The 21,927-nt window shown below is 41.7% G+C and overlaps 1 protein-coding gene across 17 annotated transcripts in view; it reads left to right on the forward strand.

Moving 5' to 3' along the window:
- The window catches only part of gramd1bb (GRAM domain containing 1Bb), a 429,520-nt gene that overhangs the window by 281,259 nt on the left and 126,334 nt on the right, over window positions 1–21,927 (forward strand). The window contains exon 1 of one of the 17 annotated variants that reach the window (XM_034168044.1): window positions 11,516–12,020. The exons of the other annotated variants lie outside the window; for them this stretch is intronic. Coding sequence (XP_034023935.1) covers window positions 12,007–12,020 — 14 coding nt within the window. The 5' untranslated portion in view covers window positions 11,516–12,006. Of the gene's footprint in view, window positions 1–11,515; window positions 12,021–21,927 lie in introns of those variants that run through there. 17 annotated transcript variants of the gene reach the window in all.

A 21,927-nucleotide genomic window follows, 5' to 3' on the forward strand; every position in this document is an offset into this window, starting at 1 on the left:
CGGGTGTTGGTCGGCTCATACAAGCAGTTTTTACGCATATTGCAGATGTTAAGAGAATATGAGCCAATTTTGTGCACAATCCATACCCAAATCTCTTAAATGCCAGTGAGAAGGGGCCCTAAGCAGCAGTGGAACACGAAAACGTAAGTCCCTTTTCTGTTGTTTATAAATGAATAAAATATAAAATGACAAGGATCTATTTTAGCTGTTATATAAAACAAATAATGAATGTTTTTACATTCTTTCAATGGAACGAATATTTTATTCGGCAAAAGCTGGAACATACCATTCAACTCGGCTTCACCTCATTGAATGGTATGTTCCAGCTTTCACCTCATGACATATTCGTACCATCGAACTCATAAACATTTATTATTTGTATACCTTTTACCAAACATCTGCTGTCTGCTTGTACGGACATGGCTCCAGGCCTACAGCCTCAGACTTAGCTTTTCAAGCTAATAGGTGTTAATGTGTTTGAGGAAAAATGTTTGTTTGCACTCTCAGTGCTCTATTTCGCACCCATTCACCCCCTCTCTCTCCTTGTCTCTCTCTCTCTGTGTGTCACCAAACCTAGTTCCTTTTGCCACCATATCCCTGCAGATGGCAGTGGCTGTCTCCTGTACCCTTGGGACCTTTGTGTCCCATGGGTCCTTAATCTGGTTGCCAATTTCCTGCCCTCTGCTTCCTCTCTCTGACATCTCCACAAAGTCCTTAAATTACCTCACTGTGGAAAGCTCTGCTCTTGAATTTAAATCAGTGTGTTTAATTATAGCTGCTTAGAAAAGAGGCACTTGTACCCGAAGGTACAGTAGGTCATTGCTTCAGTGAGGACCCAAAAATTATGACAAGCCTGTTGGGCTCTACACCAAAAGTATAATTAAGCATTTTAATTAAGTCACTGCTAAAGATGTGGTCTTGGGGCTGGATTAAAATAGTTGTCTGGAAATTTGCTGAAGGTAATGGCTTACAGTGGTTTCACTTCTTACTGGGGTTAAAGTGGACATGTCTGTCACACTTACTGGTCCCATCAGTTTGAACATGTTCATTGCAACGTGCACTTAAACTCTCTAGTAGAGTCAAATAATGGTTTGTCTTCAGGCTTTATGCTGCTGCACAAACACCAAATTGATTTTGGTCCACAGATAAAGAACTAAATTTGATGGGGAAAAAACATTAATCATAATCAATTTAAAAACTCAGTGTTTCATCATTACCCACACTGCAGCGTATCACTATGCAACACTGTATTCATGCAAGATGAGTGAAAGAGTTCCAGTTTGCTGCTGTTGCCTTTACTGAACCAAAGTAATTGGCAGTTGCAATTTGACTTGTTGATAGTCCTCTAAGCTTTGGTGATATTTCTGAATGATCTCATAATATTAACGTTTAAAATGCTCCATAGGGCTGTGGAACATTGCGTTGTGGGTGATGACAACCCCTGAATTTAGATGCATTAACAACAAAAATTCTAAGCTAAGAATGTGCAAGTTATTAAAAAATATTAATGTAGTGACGTGGTTTATATTTACAGTGGACTTCAGTTTTAAAACTTAAGTAATTAATAAACTGTTTGCATTCTGGAACAATTAATTATCTGGATTTAATTGGAATAAAAACAGGCCAAGAACAACATTTAACACTTTAGATTAGTTTAATTATATGTTTGCATTTTTATGTTAACAAATTAGGTGGAAAGATTTAGAAATGACATCAAACCTGGTTCCACCTCAGGCATGATTAAGACATAGAAAAATCAAATCAATCATTTGATTTAAAAATATAGTTACTGGGCATATATTACTTGTTTGTGAGTGTATGAATACAAATGCTGGATGTAAGTAGTGTCTGACAAAATGTATGACCACTCATGCACAAACCAAAGAATTCAAAAATTATGAAAAACCAAATTGATCTTACAAATTTTGATTTATCAAGACCTGTGTTAATTTGCAACAAAACATTGCACTATTCAAGCCAGCTGTAGCTCTGATCTTACCTTTCCCAGTGGAAAGTATAAATGAATCCATCCATACGGAACAGTTCTGTATCCTTGGCTGTTCAGCTGTTACTGTATCAGTGAGTTTGTGGTCAATTTAACCATATATGCATCCCCTGCGTGTGTCAACAATGGGAACAGAGGTCTTCTAAGTAGGTCAGTTGTCGTAGGTCAGTTGTCGGCGTTAGGCTCGTCAGGCTTATCTGGGCACACAGTGGTCCAGCTCAGTGGACCAGCTCCTTTTGTTCCACAGCTCAGCTCAGCGCTCACACAGAGGCAGCCAGCACTGCTGTAGCCCCAGGGTCAAATCTTTCCATCAGAACAACCCAGAACTCTGATTGCTTTTGTGTTTAAAAAAAAAAATGCAGATTAAACTGATTGTTGTTATGCTCATATTTGCATGAAACATGATAATGTTGCCTTTTCTGGCATGTGTGTAATACTAATCACTAAATTAAACATAGTTGAATGGATGGCATATGTGAAATGCATGAGATCTGGACAAAATGGAGATTTACAATTGATGCAGTAAATGGATGTCTGATTGTCACGAGCAGGAGCTACGATATATTCTAATGCTGCATCTGCAACAATGTGGTATAGGCCGTGGCCCAATTTAATCCAGTTTTAATTGCTGTGACTCACTCGAACTACCTTGGTTAAATGTAGACTCCAGGCCAACCGCTTCACTAAAAGCTTTGTGAATCAAACCGTCATTACAGATTACTGACATCTACTCAGTGATGGCAGGTATAAATGGGATAACAGGCATAAGCCCTTCCTGCATTTTGCAATAAAAATATAAACAAATCTTGTTTTTATATATATAATATTAGTGGTGGGCAAACATAAAAAAATCTTAATCGCATTAACTCAGTGACTTTCTGTGATTAATCATGATTAATCGCATGGTATATGTGAAACCCAAAAATGAATTCAAAAGCCGCTTAAAAGCACAGTTTTATTTGAAAATGTAAATGAACGTTGCATATATTTGAAAATGTAAATTTCAACTGAAACACTCTAATGAAATCAAATATAAAACCACTGGCAGGTCATTTGTTATCCTGTTTCATATCAAAATGAGAATCTGTAAAAATAAATAAATAAATAAAAACAGTAACCATTGAGGTGGTACCTGAGACTTGTATAGCTTCGGTGAAACGCAAATTCTGCGTTGCAATGATTACAGATAACTTTGCTTTTCTCCAATGCGCCATCCTGCAGGGCTGGATCCAGAGTGAAAATCTGACAGATGCATTTTTGCCCAATGATAAAATAAAAATCATACACGTCTTGTTATTTAATAATCCTCATTCTTTTATTCGTGTGCAACATACACTGTCACACTTCTTTTAATATATTTATTATACTTCATGGACCATAGTGAACACTTCTTATTTGTATAAATATGATGTCCTAAAAAAACAACACTATAACAAAAATTGATTGTAAACAAGATCAAATTTATTGCCCAAATCTTTCAATTATACCTGAATCTATATATGATTTTTTTTTTTCAATTGATAAAATCAATAAAAATTTGACTGCATATATTCTTAATAATATATTGAGATAGACAGTTCACAGAAGACATTTTCCATTGATACCAGTCAAAATTAGAAACTGTCCAGCAGGTAACAATATTTATGTCCATGACTAAATATGCTAAAACAAATATGTCACAATTGTACACATACCACAATTTGATATGTGTACAATTGTGATGTATTTGTTTTAGTATATTTAGATTTTGTTGTGATTTGGCACTTTATAAGCCGACTAAATTGAACATTTTATTGAGTCTTAAAGTAAATAAATATGAAATTGGTCACTGGATCCTTAAACTTTGGACATAATAAACTCTACATGGTGAATCCTTGATCTCTGTACATAAATAGGAATAAACAAAATCTGTAGTTTTTGTCAAAAGCATTTCCTTTCAGGCATTATTGGCATGAATGTGTTTCCATATATCTGAGCTGAGCTCTTACAGCTGCTGTGCTTCACTTCAGGATGTAATTTGATAAGAAAATACAGCACGTTTCATTTTGGGAGGAAAAAAAACGTTTTAGTCAATTGTAGTTTCTTGTCTGTATTACAACGTTTGGAAAGAGGTGTCATTTTATTTAAAGCGGCGATTCATTTTGAACTTATTAATTCCAACCGGACTCTGTCTTGGCCACGCAACGTTTTGAGCTGTGTGAACGGAACATAGGGCGATTCTCGTTTTTTGACAGCAACAAGACAAGAGTCCCAGTTAGTGACTTTAATCCACACAAAAGTGACTGACGATATTTTAATGGCTTTGAGAGGGGTTAAGAAGCGGTCTTGCCTTTTCTGAAGAGCAGTGAATCAAAGAACCACCGAGCTACTGGATCGAAGCATTGCTTCAATGGTTCATGGTTTCAAAGTGGAGCCGCGCTGCAGAAACGGTTGATTACAGACCCGCTGCAGACCAAACCCTGAATATCCGACTTTATTCGTACATCGTATGACTCTGAAACTCGGAAAAAGCCGTATAATTTACGGACTATAGGTTCACATGAAAACCACCGAAAAGCTGTGTTCACTGCGGGGACACGTTCGGCACTATTCGGGATTATTCAACTGCATCGGTCCAAACCGGTCTGGATCCGGGCCTGATCCTGTAAAAAATAAAAGGCAATGAACAACTGTCATAAAAGGCTAAAAAAATAAATAAACCCGCAGTGTTAAGGGGAGGAACAAAATTGTCAGCGATAATGACCTCAATAATTAACGCAACGTTAGCGCGTTAATGTTGCCCAGCCCTAATATATATATATATATATATATATATATATATATATATATATACATGCCTATTTCGGCTTACCAGTCGAGTGAGTATAAGAGAAATTGTGGAGAGCTGGGCATGTCCCAACTTGTCCTCTAACACTCCGAAACAGAGGTGTTCCTTTGTCTCGCTTCATCAGTGAATCGGTCGTGACGCGCGAAGCCTCGGTGCGGCTTTCCATGACAAAATCTCTTGTTAAAAGTGAAATCTGCCGGAAAATGGCTGATGTCCAGCTCTTGTGATAACCAGAGAAATTGCACATGACGGTCCCGGCTCCAAACAACCATCCGTTTAGAAATGATGTGGTGGTTTCTGCCGCTCGATGGCGGCTTGGAGCGCGGTGCGCCGTGCGCCATTGTGGGCCGTCCTTAAAGCTGTAGTAACACTCCTTATTCTCTGTGAAGCCCGTAAAATTTTCACCGAAAGCCAGATAAATTTTTCGAATGGTTTCCAGCTGCTTGTTTCTGACAGTTTCTGAAAAAATTCTGATGGGAAAAAAAAGCCCAAATCATTACGCCATTTCTTCGCAATGAAACAATGATGAGAGGGGTGGAGCAGTGCTCACTCAAAGCCTGTCCACAGGCGAATGACACAACCGACAGGCGTGGAAAAACTCACGCATGCACACGAAGGTTCAAGCTTGGCTGACGTAAAAACATATGAATCAAATCCATATAGTTTTTTGAAAAAAATAAAAAGGTACGATACTTTTCTAACAGACCTCATATACGAGGGCTGTCCGTAAAGTATAGGTCCTTTTTATTTTTTTCAAAAACTATATGGATTTCATTCATATGTTTTTACGTCAGACATGCTTGAACCCTCGTGCGCATGCGTGAGTTTTTCCATGCCTGTCGGTGACGTCATTCGCCTGTGAGCACTCCTTGTGGGAGGAGTCGTCCAGCCCCTCGTCGGAATTCCTTTGTCTGAGAAGTTGCTGAGAGACTGGCGCTTTGTTTGATCAAAATTTTTTCTAAACCTGTGAGACACATCGAAGTGGACATGGTTCGAAAAATTAAGCTGGTTTTCAGTGAAAATTTTAACAGCTGATGAGAGATTTTGAGGTGATTCTGTCGCTTTAAGGACTTTTCACGGTGCGAGACGTCGTGCAGCGCTATCAGGCAGCGTCATCAGCCAGTTTCAAGCTTAAAACTTCCACATTTCAGGTTCTATTGATCCAGGACGTCGTGAGAGAACAGAGACGTTTCAGAAGAAGTCGGTTTCAGCATTTTATCCGGATATTCCACTGTTAAAGGAGATTTTTTTAATGAAAGACGTGTGGACGGGTCCGCGCGTCGGGACGCAGCCGACGCAGCGCGGCGGCACAGGAAAAACACCTCCGTGTTGATAACCATTTGTTAAAATCCAGTTGGCTTTTGATGGCTTTCAGTGGAGTGAGTATATGAGAAATTGTTTATCAGCTGGAGATGTTCCAACTTGTCCTCAAGGCTTCCAACAGAGGTGTTTTTCCTGTGACGGAGCGTCGCGGCGGCTGCGAGCCGACGCTGCAATCCGCCCGCACGTCTTTCATTAAAAAAATCTCCTTTAACAGTGGAATATCCGGATAAAATGCTGAAACAGACTTCTTCTGAAACTTCTCTGTTCTCTCACGACGTCCTGGATCAACAGAGCCTGAAATGTGGAGGTTTTAAGCTTGAAACAGGCTGATGACGCTGCCTGAGAGTGCTGCGCGACGTCTCGCACCGTGAAAAGTCCTTAAAGCGACAGAATCACCTCAAAATCTCTCATCAGCTGTTAAAATTTTCACTGAAGACCAGCTTAATTTTTCGAACCATGTCCACTTCGATGTGTCTCACAGGTTTAGAAAAAATTTTGATCAAACAAAGCGCCAGTCTCTCAGCAACTTCTCAGACAAAGGAATTCCGACGAGGGGCTGGACGACTCCTCCCACAAGGAGTGCTCACAGGCGAATGATGTCACCGGCAGGCGTGGAAAAACTCACGCATGCGCACGAGGGTTCAAGCATGTCTGACGTAAAAACATATGAATGAAATCCATATAGTTTTTGAAAAAAATAAAAAGGACCTATACTTTACGGACAGACCTCGTATGTGTGTGTGTGTATGTATATATACGAGGTCTGTTAGAAAAGAATCCGACCTTTTTATTTTTTGCAAAAACTATATGGATTTGAATCACGTGTGATTGCATCAGCCAAGCTTGAACCTTCGTGCGCATGCGTGAGTTTTTTCACGCCTGTCGGTTGCGTCATTCGCCTGTGAGCACGCTTTGTTCAGAAACTGTGAGACAGCCAGGTGGAAACGATTTGGAAAATTCAGATGGCTTTCGGTGAAGATCTATGGGGATCACACAGATTAAGGAGCATTACAACCGGATTAAAGACGGCCCACAGCGGTGGAGGGCGCGCCGCGCTCTGAGCGGCCATCGACAGGCTGAAATGACCAGATCATTTCCAAACTGAACGCTGTGTTGATCCGGGACGTCGTCTGACTACCAGAAATGGCAGAAGATGTGGACATAGCACTTTTTTGGCACATTACACTGTTACAGGAGTTTTTGTCATGGAAAAAGGAGCGGAGGAATTTGCCACAGAGTCGCTAATGGCACGGGACAAAAGCACCTCAGTGTTGGTCTCACAGGATATGCCCTGACATGCCCAGCTCTTGCACCATTCGGAAGATTCAGACGGCTTTCGGTGGCTTTTCAGTCGTGTGACTATCCGAGAAATTGTGGACGAGCTGGACATGCCACAACATGTCCTGTGAGGCTTCATCACGGCGTTGCTTTTTTTTCTGCGGGTGAATATCTGTCATTTTGGGTGACTGGGCGTGAACGTCGGGCCTCTGAAAATGCATACCGCCCTCCAAAAGCATGTTGTATTATTTGGGTGTTTTTTTTATGGTGTTTGTTTGTTGTTGTTTTTTCCTTCTCCACTGCAGCGGCGTGATGTGGTACCACACGCTTCAGCTGCTCGCACTGTGTTCGTGCACACGCACAAGCGTGCACAAAACCGTCACAGCAGGATAGTTCACTCCTGCCAAACTGTGTGTCCCTCCCAACGTCAGCTCGATGTTTTCAGGGTTCGCTGATTCGGGCTGTTTCGCTCTGATTCACCCTAATTCATACTTATTCATGCTATGAGTGAAGGGGCCCTAATGCTACGTTTACACATAACGACGACAAGTCACGAATGCCACGAAGTACACATTCTTGGCCACTGATCACGAATTTGATGATTCGGGGCAGAGGCGTCAGGTGTCCTCGGGAACTGCTGCAACCTGTTACCATGTGTTACAATTAATGGCACATGTTGCCGGAGAATTATCAGGAACCATTCCGCACAGTCAAGAATAGTGTTACACGTTGTTGCGCGCTATTGCGCGTAACAGCGCATCGTTAAGTTCTGTCACGTTGTGAACGAGGTGAATTGTCTCCACACACACACCCATATTCATCCAACCGAATTCAGATCGCTCCAGTTTTTCTGAAGAACTTTGTGACTGCATGCGTAGTTGGGCTCTGTGCCATGGAGTGGCGCAGAGAGGAGGAGGAGGAGGAGGACAGCGCCAGATGTGTGGCTTCATGCAGCTGTCGTCTCGCCCATTTTCCTAAACATCAGGCGCATGCAGCAGGTGGAACACCTGCAGGAGCGCGCTGAAGAGCACTGAAATTTGACTTTTAGCCGACTTGGTGTCAACAATCAAACTGAATGCGGTACAGCAGGGTTTAATTGTGCGCGCGCTTCTTCCTCCGCCGGAATGGAGAAGGTGCAGAGATGTCTGGCTGCACGTGAGTCTCCTCTCGCTCCTCTGACTCAGACTCGTTCTCCCGCTCATCGGTTACTGAGGAGCTTCTGCAGGAACTGTGGACCAACATTTGAAGCCGAGTTTAATTGTGCGCACATGACAGAAAACAGATCCGTTGCGGCACGCAGTGAAATGTGACGCCGCGTTACAAGTCGTGTCAAAACTTGACAGTTTCTGTGTCACTTCGTAATAACGCGTGACAGTTTGGGCTCCAAGAACCATCACAGGAACCACTACGAATGTTGTCACGTTCTATTAAAGTAGACCTGCTTTGAAATAAATGCAGTCAGATCTTTAGACCAAAAAATGACTTACATTTACACATGAGATCCTTCTGAATGTAGTAAAGTAAATCTGGAAGCCCAGATCTGTCATTCAACGGAGAAATCTTCATTTAAAAATGACAAATTTACAGCTAACATTTAGCCCTCCGCAAAACTGTCCCTCTCATCATGGACGCTGCCGAGACGTCACAGAGAAGACCCTCTCCCAGCATGCATTGCGCACCAACTGTAATTTGTGGATTTATGTCAGTTTGCATCTGCACCTTTTTCTTGTCTTATACGGAAGGATCTACTTTTTTAAAACTTCATATTATCTTGCAGCACGTTTGGTGAGTACACATTTCTTTTATTTGTGCTTGAAAATTATTTTGGGTGACTTTTTCATACGCCTGTTTGATTGAGTGGTGTCGCAATGAAAATCTACTGTCTTTCGCCTCCGGTACCATCGCGGGATATGGAGGCGAGACCCGCAAAGAATCCCAGTCATTAAAAATATATAAACCTCTCTCAGCATCCATGGAGCTCTGGGGCTCCGATTGCCGAGACGTGTGGTGCTGTGGATTTTGCCGCAAGAAGTCTGTCCTTGCAGCAACAGGTGTACCGGCCGCTTTGCATTAAAACAGCGAGCGTAATCGCAGGACTTGTGCCAAGTGTGCTGCAGCTCCATTCAGTAGACAGAGAGGTGATGCCGGTGTTGTGCGCTGAATCTGGCACAACACCGGCTGCAAAGCAGACACGGGCGGTGTGAGTGGCCCGCATCGGCGGTTAACGAGCCCGCAGACTTTATAAGCGCAGCGGAGGCAGAGAGCGGGAGAGGAAGAACGGCGCCCGCTGTCGATGTTGTTGCTGATCTGAGAACACAGATCTGTATCTCTCATTCATTGCAACTTACTTTTGGATGTTGAAACCAGGACGTGTATAAGTAACATTACTAACAGATAAAATCAATTTCAATGCGGGATCGGACTGAAGGCGGGAGCGCGTCGTCTTGTCCCTGACGTCATGGAAATGATACAGCTGTACAAACTGTTTTCACAGAGGGCTAAATTTTAGCTGCAAATTTGTCATTTTTAAACGAAGATTTCTCCGCTGAATTACAAATTTGGGCATACAGATTTACTTTACTGCATTCACAAGGGTCTTATAAATACATATCAGCTATTTCTTTCTGAAATCTGACCACATTTATTTCAATGCAGGTCTACTTTAAGGATCACTACTCATCAAGACGGATCAATACGCTCAGTTGCGACCTCCACGACGTGAGACGAAATGAGGGTGGTGTGTGACATTCGTGGAAGATTTTTTTGACAGGCAAAAACATGCTCCACGAATATCAACAATATCACGCACCAACACGCACTATTAAGAAACCTATTCAGATGCGTTAAGTCACATTAAGAATGTCAGGAATGTGTCACGAATGACAGAAAAATGACATTCGTAATGCGTCTTGGTTATGTGTAAACGCACCTTAAGACGAGACACCGAGACACTAAGCTCAGCCTCTGTCACTAAAATCCACCACAAGCTAGTTTACTTATGTAAACCCTACAATTCTGCAGAGTTCTCCAGCATTTTCTAACATGGATATGTAGCAATCTACACCGAATGAGGGAATAACACACGTTTTTTCCACTAACTCAGCAGTCACTACTACTTTCATGTTGCACCAATTAACAATGGCTGAAGACACAAAAACAGTGCTTTAAGTCAGTTGAATTGTTTCAGGTAGCTACATAGATGACCTCACTGTGGTACTCACATTCCATGATAAAGTACCATGACAGTGCACATACATGTATGTTTGCATACAGTACCTATTGTGAAAGTGTTCCCAATATTTTGTTGGAACACAATTAATGGTACTGGTTTGAGTCCATGTTGCTCATCTAGCTGAGAGGAAAAAAGATGAGAAACAAGCAATATTGGTAGTTTAGACCAGGATTCAAACCTGGTGATGATGCACTCATTTCATACTGTATCACTTGGTATGCTGCTGAATACTTGGCACTTAGCCACCAGCACACCTGGCTTTACATTTGTTCTTGTGCTTTTGACCCCAGATTCAATTGGATTTCCTTAAAAAAAATGTTTTGTGGTGTGTGGTTTTTATTATTATTAATAAACTTTAACCTTGCAGAGACCCAAACGTGAGGATTCAAATCAGTCCTGAATGTGGCAGCATACAGCAGACACAATAACTGACCAAGATCATTACCAGAAATATTGCAATACAAGTTCACCACCATCATGGCACTACAAGTTTTTGACTATTTACTTTCAACTGTTCTGGATAAACAAAATCTGTCATTGTCCAAGTACATATGGACTTGACTATGTGTTTGAAAGGTTGAAGTATGTTTACCTTGAAACCTTGTGCTTACTTATTGTATGATTTAGAAGTGCTTCAGATGTAAATTGAACTGAATGCCGATGATGTCAGCGGCTTCATTCATGAAACACATCAATAATAGAAGAACCAGAAGGCTCAGTGTACCAGCAGCAATCAGAGGTGGAATGCAAAGTGAAAGCCATCTCTTTCCTCATTTGCTCTCTCTCTCTCTCTCTCTCTCTCTCTCCCTCTCCACCCTTGCACATTTTCTCTCTCCCTGTATTGTCAGTGTGAAGCCCTGAAATTCTCTTGACGCTGAACAGAAATAGCGAGAGCAGAACGCCTTGCTTGGATACTATCGGATGCAGCAATCAGGCAAATCATCCAACAGCCGGCAGAGCAGAGGAATAAAACCTCGGAATGGAAAAGTGCAGGTTGCTCAAGAGAACCGGAGTTTATCGGCTTCTGTTAGACAAAGAGAAAGAGAGTGAATGAAAGCAAAGGAAAGAAAAGAGGCATGGTCTGAGCTTCCATCTTCTGGGATCTCTCCTGCTCAAAGGAAAATATCGTTATCTCTCCTCTACTGCTCGTGCATTGTCCTCATTTTCCCACCATCCTCCTGGCATGCTCCAGAACTTGTCCACCATTCTCCCCATTTTCCCTTATCCCTGTCTCTTCTTTCCTTTTCCTCCCTACGTCCTCCTCCTTGTCTTCATCCCCAGCTCCCGCTGTGTGAATGAAGACATTTGAAAAGGGCTGGTCGCTGTGGAGCTGCTCTCTACATGGCTACTAACAGGTTAGTGCTGGAAACAACAGCCTGTCTGAGTGCTGCCTCCTCTATTCAGGCAGCGTTACATGGAATCTGCGTCATTCTTAGTTTCAGTGTTTCATGAGATCAACAGTTACCATGAAGAAGAAGAGTCTGAGGAAGGGGGAGGATGAGGGGGCTTCCTTAGCAGGTGCTGCTAAGCTGGTTATTAGGAGATCAGAGCCGACCAGGGAAGATCAGCAGCTCTAAGCCTGCTTGAGACTATCTCCCTGTCTGCCTTGTCCATCTTTCTTCCATTCTTTTTCCGGCTATGTTTCTGCTTTACACTAAAAGAGAAAGAGAAGTGCATGTGCACTCTGTGGAATGATGCCCTGGATGAACAGCTCTTTGCTGGTGTCTGCCTGTGAGGACATGGTGATGTTTGAGTGTGTGACAGTGGATGTTGCTGCCTTGAGGGCTGCTATGATGAAGCTTTAAGGGACTGTCTTTCAGCCTGGGTATGGCAAGCCCTGTAATGCATGTGTGAGGGCTGCTGAATATGTTAGCTTGTGTGTGTGTGTGTGTGTGTGTGTGTGTGTGTGTGTGTGTGTGTGTGTGCGCAGAGTGAGGATGGGTGGGGCAGGACAGGGTTATATAACATGTGCAGTTCAGGGGTGCACATCATTGTTGAGTTTGCAGCATTTTGTGAACGAGTAAATTGGTAATGTGATGATTATGTAATATCAGTATGAATGGAATCAACAGGATGTTGGTGTATACATGCTGTGTGTATAGTTTGTGTACTGTACGTGTATTCCTCAGCATGCACACAAAGTCATCACTTAGTGAGTGTTTTGCCCCTCATTTCCTTTTCAAACTGATACAAATTTTAGCACCGAGCTGCCAGATGGGTATTTTCCAAGGTCAGCAAAACTGTGAAAACAAGTGGGGCCCTCAGAAAGGCCCGGAACTCTGGCCTGTTGTAAAGCCAAGCATTTGGACAGATTGAGCTGGTTGGATTTAGAGACTTAGAGCTTATTTAAAGAAAAGACTGTAACAGAGTGGCACAAGCAGCATGCTTCTTTTTCAGTAGTTTTTGTCATCCCATATGTAACAAACCAATACTCAGTGGAGGTCCCCCGCCTATTATACTGATATGTACAGGTGATGTGTACATGCAGGTGTTAACAGATAATTGTGGGAGGGGAGAAGGGGAGGTGATGGTCTGGTGGTTAAGCATTGGGATTGAGATCAGAGGATCCTTGGTTCAAATCCCAGCCTGACCGGAAAATCACTAAGGGCCCTTGGGCAAGTTCCTTAATCCTCTCATTGCTCCCGGTGTGAACCTTGTATGGTAGCACCCTGACATCGGGGTGAATGTGAGGCGTTATTGTAAAGTGCTTTCAGCATCTGATGCAGATGGAAAAGGGCTATATGAATGCAGTCCATTTACCATTGAAAACATGAGTTTCTATACAATGAAATGCCAGACACAGGCAGTTTCGGTCAAGAGTACAACTCACTGTTGATAATGAAGTGCATGTGTACTGTTCATTTTAATTATTTCCTCTGACCAAAATGTGTGCATCAAAGTGAAAGTAACCATTTCTGGGGTCAGACAGTGCTTTTTTCATTAATTGTCATGTTTGACCTTGACTTTGAGGTCCAAGGTCAAATGCAGTCATCTTAAAGGAGTCGTGCATGATTTCCTACAGGTGTTCAATACAAATGTAAGCTATAGAAGTGATACTTGGAGAGATAATATGGCAATCTGGGGTCAGGCAGTGGGTGTCTTTGTCGGCCATTATCTTGGATGACCTTCAAGATGTGGGTGTAGCTCATATGCCTGGATGTAGCATTTGTGTCTGTGTACAACATAGTATGAGTGTGTACTATGTATGCAAGGGGTAAAGAGCACTCTAGAGCACTCAAAACATGATGGACACACAGATTCACGGAGCCCATTTCAATGGTCCCCCTTATTTCATGGTATAGGTCAAAAACAACCTATGGTGGCTGACATGTTGGTCTTCTTTGATCAACATCTTGGCTTGTCCCATCTTTCATTTTGGAGATTTGCAGAACAGGTCACTGAGTGGATAAGGAGCTGGTCTGCCAATATGTACCCTTGTTTTGAATCCTGCTCATACTACCTGGTTCTGTCCTTGGACAAGACACTTAATCTGTATTGTCTCAGTCCAACCAGCTGTAAAGGTAACCTGCATCAGATTGGTGTCCTGTCCAGGAGAAGACTTTTATCCACTTCACACTACAGAATCCGGAGATAAGCACTGGCATCCATGGGCACATGAATGTCATGAAAAATAGGGGACATCTTTTATAGGTGTGTGTGATTTTAAAAATAAACATATTATTCACAATTATTTTAACACAAAAAACAGCAGGTCAAATAAATAATTGAAAGCCCAATATTAATTTCCATGGTATTTATGGTCGTGGTTGGTGTATAAAATGTCTGGCCACAATGGTGCTGTCAATTAATCAAACCTTCAGTGCATAAAAAACTTAGAAAATGTAACGTAAATGAGCTAAATTTGAATTGTAAACATCAACATTCAGCCATATATGCATCATGCTGATGAGCTATGATACAATGTCAGTCACTTTGCCTCTGTGCTGTATTTCTGCTCAGAAAGTGTAACAGCACAGCTAGTGAAGTAGATTTTGTCACACTCTGACTATTCTAGCCACGTTTTCCTCGTCTGTTGCTATAGTAATACTTACTGTAAGCTGAGCTTTGTTTAGGGTTTGTAACTGTGGGGGAGGCACCCTAAGTATTATGACTCTGGTTAAAGTGTTTGTCAATTGTGTCTCTGTATCACTGAAGCGAAGGTAAACACATTTACATAGTGCTTTCATGGTCAGAGCGCTTTACACTGATGCCTCACATTCCCCTACTCACACACGTGCATGCACACACACACATGCCTTGGGCAAGGTCCTTAATCCCCAAGTTGTTCCCTATATTTAGTGAGCAACTTGGGGATTAAGGACCTTGCCCAAGGGCCAGGCACCGACTGATATTCCAGTGTGATGGGGATTTGAACCAAGCAGTCTCTGCCCACTGTTTTAACCATGTGACCATCACCTCCCCGTTAACATCCTTCCTAGCGTTAATCATTGCAAAGCTGCAGCTAAATAAAATGAGTGAACTAATCAGTCACCTTTTTAAAAGCCTCCTTCCTCATCGCTGCTGTAAGTGCAACACTCACTTCAGCACAGCAGCTGATTCAAATACATTTTCTTCATGAAAAAAGGCAGTGTGCTGTTTTGGTCTGAGATAGACTGGCATCCTGTCTAGGGTGTCTCCTGCCTCTCGCCTAGTGACCACTGGGATAGGCTCCAGTTTCCCTCTGACCCTTAATTGGAATAAGTGAGTACAGAAAATGAATGACTGAGTGAATGAGTGTGCTGTTTTCTGTCTATGATACACTGGCAGGTCCTTGACGGGTCTCAAAGGGGTCATATTTGTCACGACAGGCGGCTGCACGACACCAGGAGCGTCTGGACCTGCGAAGCAGACTCCCAGACTTGGTTTAGACATGTGAGAAATCATGGTCTTTATTCCAGGCTCAGGTTCAGTACACAGGTGATCAGTCAGTGGAGCAGAGGCACAATACAGGTTAGGCAAAAACACAGTCATATTCAGGCAGGGTTCAAAGGCACGAGCAAACACAGTTTTCAAGGATGAGGCAAAAAGGCATGGTCAAGAAGGACAGAGCAAAACATGGTACATGGCAAGGCAAGAAATTAGGACTAAATTGTACAAAGGCTGGGATGTGTGCATGAAGCGACAACAAACTGGCGAGGGACTGTGAGACTGTGAGGGTTTAAATGATGGACTAATTGGTGTGAAACGAGGGACAGGTGGTGTTAACGAGGTGCACGTGAGGAACAATCTGGAAAGGGGCGTGACTACTGAACAAAGAGTAAACACTGTGCAAGATGGGGAGGAAGAGAGTACACAAAGTGAAGTGATGTAGGATACAGAGAAGCGAGACTAGGTGCCAAGAGTGAGAGTGAAAGAAAACACAAAGCAGAGAGCATAAAAGTAAGAAACAAAGACATGAGGCAGGTGCAGTGATGAAGTGAGAACATAATCAGATGGGCATGAGAGTGAACACAAACAAATGGGATGTGAGAAAACAGCACAAGAAGCAAACAAAGTGAGGGCAGAATAAAAAGTTACTAGGAACTGAACATGAGAACTGATCAGGAAACATGGAGTATAAACAAGCGATAACCTAATGAAAGCTACATAAGAAAATAGAGATAAATACTACAAGTAAATTAAACAGAAACTGACTTAAGAAAACAAGGCGGTAAAACAAACTATAAGAAAAAGCAGTGACTAAACAATAACAAAACAAATCCTGGCATTACAGCACAACAAATATTACAAATGAGAGGAACTAGATAAAAAAGTGATAAATTAATAAACAATAAATAAAAACACAACTGACTAAAGAAAACTAGAACAGAACGAAAGGCCAAAGTAAATAGTAACAAAGAAAAGAAAGTGACAAATCAAAACAGAACAGAGAATAACCACATGATGAAAATAAAATAACTAGTAAGTCAAGACTGGGCCACGTGAAGGGGAAAAAAGAAAGAGGGAAACCTGAATCAAAGCCCAGATCCGGCCGAAATTGTGACAATATTGTCAAAATTAGTTTTTTTTTTTCCTTTTAGGTTGACATACATGGAGTTTTACGCCAAACCTTGTGAAATTCCTATACTTGTATGATTGAGCTTGTAGGTACTGTCCTGCTTCAAACAAAATTTAGGATTGAAGTTTCTTGCTTTGGGGTAGACTAGAGTGCCTTAATTGAGAGAGTGGCATCAACTCAGAACATGGCGCCATTTTGGTTCCAACTGTGCTGAACTACTGAATAAATCTTTTATGTTTTCAACATTTTTTTAAAATCATTTAACCACATACAGCAACACATCCAGGTACAGGTGCTATCAAAATAAATATAAAAATAGTTAGGCTATCAAATTTACAAAATTTACAATTTATGATTATTTGTGTAATTAATTTAAAGCCTGCGATTTTATGCTTCTACAGCTCTGTAACTCCGTGTCATGCAATGACGTGCATAACAGTTTTAAAGTTCTCCGTCTCTGGATTATGCTTTATTCTGGACTAATCTGACCCTCAACAAGCTTTTCTTTCTACAGTCATCACCTCCAATTTCAAGGTAAGCTGAACAATTTCCTCTTTTTCCACTCAATGTTGTAAAGTTGCGGACTTTTCTGATCCATTTGTAATCAGCGTGCGCACTGCAAAAACTATTAAAATATGAAAGAGTGAAAGCAGAAAAGGGTCAAATCACAGCCTTTTGTGTCTGATTTAACAGGTGCACGTCAGGCTGTGGGTCCGAGTCTGAACACAGTGTGAAAAAATAAACGGCCGGACTTTTTATCATAGAAATGACTCTGGTCCCACTTTCCTTAAAATGGCGAGTGTCAGCGCTGAACTTTGATTTGTACCTCTGTTACTCTGCATGTCCAGACTGTTCGGGGTTTTTAATGGAAATATATTGCTATCAGACAGGACATTTTATCCAGTGTGATTGAAAATCCGTTATACAAAATCCATTATATGCGGTGTTTATTACATGGAAAATAATACCAAAACAATGGGGATTTTTTGTCCAGTGACTCTGAATATCTGGTTTATACGATGACGATTTAAGTGAGTTTTAATGTACATGTGACAGAACAATAAATTTAATTCTCAAAACTTTAATGATCTCGCTTCCATCCCACACGGCTTACTTTATTTTCCCAAATTTTTATTCTGTTTGAATCTGAAGGGAATCTGTACATCTTGAAGCCCTTGTTGTCTATTTGTGCTTCTAAATGCACAGCAACCTGCATTCTCAGCGAATAAATAAATAAAATAGCTGGATTTACATGTAGACAGATTAACAGTGAATGCTATATTGGAACCAAGATGGCACCACAAGTCACGTGGACCTTCTTTTTTTTTTCGACTCATCATGTCACCACTCTCTCAATTAAGGCAATCTAGAGTAGGTAATAGTGCTTTTTAGCAGGGACCCCACAGGCCACCAAATTTAGAGGCTTGGTATATTTTAGGTGGCCCAAATGTAAACATATATGTATGTAACAATAATTCAGAAAAGGCATTTTTATACAACATCCTTCATTCCTTACCTATAAATGAAAAGTAACACTATTCTTCTTCTTCTTTCAGCTGCTCCTGTTAGGGGTCGCCACAGCAGATCAGTTGTTTCCATATCGCCCTGTCCTCTGTAACTTCCACCATCACCTGCATGTCCTCCCTCAGCACATCCATAAACCTCCTCTTTGGCCTCCCTCTTCTCCTCCTGCCTGGTGGCTCCATCCTCAGCATCCTTCTCCCTATATACCCTGGACCCATGCTCTGCACATGTCCAAACCATCTCAGTCTTGCCTCTCTGACTTTGTCTCCAAACCATCCCACCTGAGCTGTCTCTCTGACATGTTCATTCCTAAGAATCACAACATCTTAAGCTCTGCCACCTCCAGCTCTGCCTCCTGTCTTTTTGTTAGTGCCACCATCTCTAAGCCGTACAACATAGCTGGCCTCACTACTGTCTTGTAAACTTTCCCCTTCACTCTTTCAGATATTTTTCATTCACAAATCACTCCTTCCACCTTTCTCCACCCACTCCACCCTGCATGAACTCTCTTCTTCACCTCTCTACCACACTCTGTATTATTTTGGACAGTTGACCCCAACTCATCTAGTTTCATCACTTCTACTCCTTGTAATGACACTATTCCACTAGGCTCCCTTTTATTCACACACTCACTCTTGCTCCTACTGACTTTTATTCCCCTTCTCTCCAGAACATATCTCCACATTTCCAGGCCAAACTCTCACTACAGATCACAATGTCATCTGCAAATATCATAGTCCATGGAGACTCCTGTCTGATCTCATCTGTCAACCTGTCCATCACCATTTCGAACAAGTAAGGACTCAGGGCTGATCCTTGGTGTAATCCCACCTCTACCTTGAATGAATATATCATTCCTACTGCGCATCTTACCACTGTCACACTATCCTTATAGATGTCCTGCACTACCCTCACATACTTCTCTGGTACTCCATACTTCTCATACAATACCACAACTCTTCTCTTGGCACCCTGTCATAAGCTTTCTCTGAATCCACAAACACACAATGTAACTCCTTTTTGCCTTTTCTGTACTTCTCCCTCAGTATTCTCAGAGCAAACATTTCATTTGTAGTGCTCTTTCACAGAATTAAACCATATTGCTGCTCACAGATCTTCACCGGTTTTCTAAGCCTAGCTTCTACTACTCTTTCCCATAACTTCATGCTGTGGGTGATCAGCTTTATGCCTCTGTAGTTACTGCAGCTTTGCCCATCACCCTTGTTATTAAAAACAGGAACCAGCACACTTTGTCTCCACTCCTCAGGCATCCTCTCACTTTCCAAGATTTATGAAACAGTCTGATTGGAAACTCCATTGTCATCTCTTCTAAACATTTCCATGTCTCCACTGGAATGTTATCTGGACCAACTGCCTTTCCACTCTTCATCTTCTTCATAGCTGTACTCACTTCTGAAGTGAGTGGCAACTGTTTGTTGTGATTTGGTGCTATATAAATAAAATTGATTGATTGATTGACTTCATCCTTACTGATCTCTAGCACATCCTGATTTATTCTCTCCACATCGTCCAGCCTTTTCTCTCTCTCATTTTCTTCATTCACCAGCTCCTCAAAATATTCCCTCCACCTTCTCAACACTTTTCTCACTTGTCAGTGAATTACAATCTGCATCTTTTGCCACCCTAACCTGCTGCACATCCTTTCCAACTCTGTCCTTTTGTCTTGCCAATCAGTACAAATCCTTTTCTCCTTCTTTACTATCAAATTTCTTGTACAGCTCACTATGTGCCTTTTTTTTTTTTTTTTGCTTTGCCATTTCTCTTTTCACCTTATGCCACATCTCCTTGTTCTCCTGTCTACTTTCTTCATCTCTCTGAATATCCCAATTCTTTTTCACCAACCTCTTTCTCTTTATGCTTTCCTGGACATCTTTATTCTACCACCAATTTCTCCAATCACAGCCACATAAGCTTATAACATTTCAGGGTTGTCTGGGTGTCTTGGTGGCTTTCCTCACTCTTCCCCTTCTTGCACAGTCACTCAGTTTATGAGAACTGTGTACTCCATGCACATTTACCACAGAGTGAAATACTGTTTGTATTTCTTCGTAATTGATGTAAATAAAGTCCAAGACATATTCAGTGGCAGCTTTGCCATCAAAGACCCTCATCCACATCTACCACAAAAGACTCCAATCTGTCATTGATGTTAAAAGGGGCAATACACTGTATTAAGAAAAGGGGTATGTAAACGTTTGATCAGTTTCATTTGGGTAGTTTCTGTTGTCATTATGATTTAAAAAGAGTAAACAGTTGTTTGACAATAAATGGCTTTACCCAACTACTATGAGTAAAAAAAAAAGTTTTTGTGTTATTCATATTCTCTGAAAAATGGCCAAAAATCCAAAAAATATCCCAGGGTATGTAAACATTTGAGTTGCAACTGTATATCACGTCATAGAATCCAATACCTGTTATTTCCTTGCTATAGCTGCCACTCTGGGATGGTTACCATATATTTTTGTGTAACACATGGTATACTAAAACTAAATTCTAAGTGTTGGGTAGTCACTGTGCATGGTAGCGACTGGGTTAAAAGGACCAGTGTCTCAGAGTGTGTGAGGTTTGGGTCACTTGAACATGTGCCACTTGTTATACAAATCAGAAATCCAAAATACAATAAATTGGGATGGCATGGAAAATACAGATAAATGCATCTTAACAAAAACCCTCTCATGATTCTTATGTTTACTTTGACTTCTGTTTCATGGCAGCGCTAATGCAGAAAAGTACACTGATATTTTAGAGCAACATTTGCTGCCTTCAAGAAAATGTCTTTTCCAGGAACGTCCATACATTTTTTTTTTAACAAGACAATACAAAACCACAATCTGCACATGTTACAAAGGCATGGCTGCTGAAGAAGTAGGTAGGGATACTGGAGTGGCCTCCCTGCAAGCCTGATCTGTCCCCAATAAAAAATGTGTGGAGACGTTTGAAGCCAAAAATGCAACGATAACACCGTACTGTTGCACACCTTAAGGACCCCTTTACACATAGTTCGAATGTGGTCGAATTGTGCATGAAGTGTGCTGAAGCAGGAATCATATGCAAAACATGTAAAATCGTAGCTGCTTCCAACGCCTCGTACACCTGTTGTTACAACTATTTGTGCACACCAGCAGCAGAAAGACAGAGTGTGTGCTGTGAGAGCCCATCGAACCCTCTCGTGGCAAGTGTCAGCCAAAATCCAGCTGACACACACGAACATCTAACACCGCTCACTTGGCAATTAGTGCGAATGGCCACACATTTTCTATCATCACAAAAACAGTCAGCAGACGATCACTGTCGAGCTGGATGTGAAATTTGTCTAAGTGCCCCCATGAGTGTGGAGTTGCAAAAAGCCACACACATGTGGTGCATGTGTCTTGCACATGTGCATGTGTGTCGCGCCCTCCCCCTGCTCCCTCCAACACATCTGGCGTGCCGGGGAAAACACTTGCATAAAATGCTTATATGTATGTACAGCTTTGATCACATGGGGCCGGACAGGGAAGTCTGATCACACACAACACAGAGAGGGGCCTGTCAGCTCATCACAGCACACTGACAGCTGGATGATGGCTCAGTGCACACATTACAAACACAGAATCCACTGCCAGGACAGTTATATATATAATTTATGACAGTACCTATACACACAATTACATAACAAATAACGAAAATGAATGACCACATAACACAGAGACACGTTGGTCTGGGCACTGAATGGACAA

The sequence above is a fragment of the Thalassophryne amazonica genome, chromosome 4, assembly GCF_902500255.1.
Source record: "Thalassophryne amazonica chromosome 4, fThaAma1.1, whole genome shotgun sequence".
Taxonomy (NCBI): Eukaryota; Metazoa; Chordata; class Actinopteri; order Batrachoidiformes; family Batrachoididae; genus Thalassophryne; species Thalassophryne amazonica.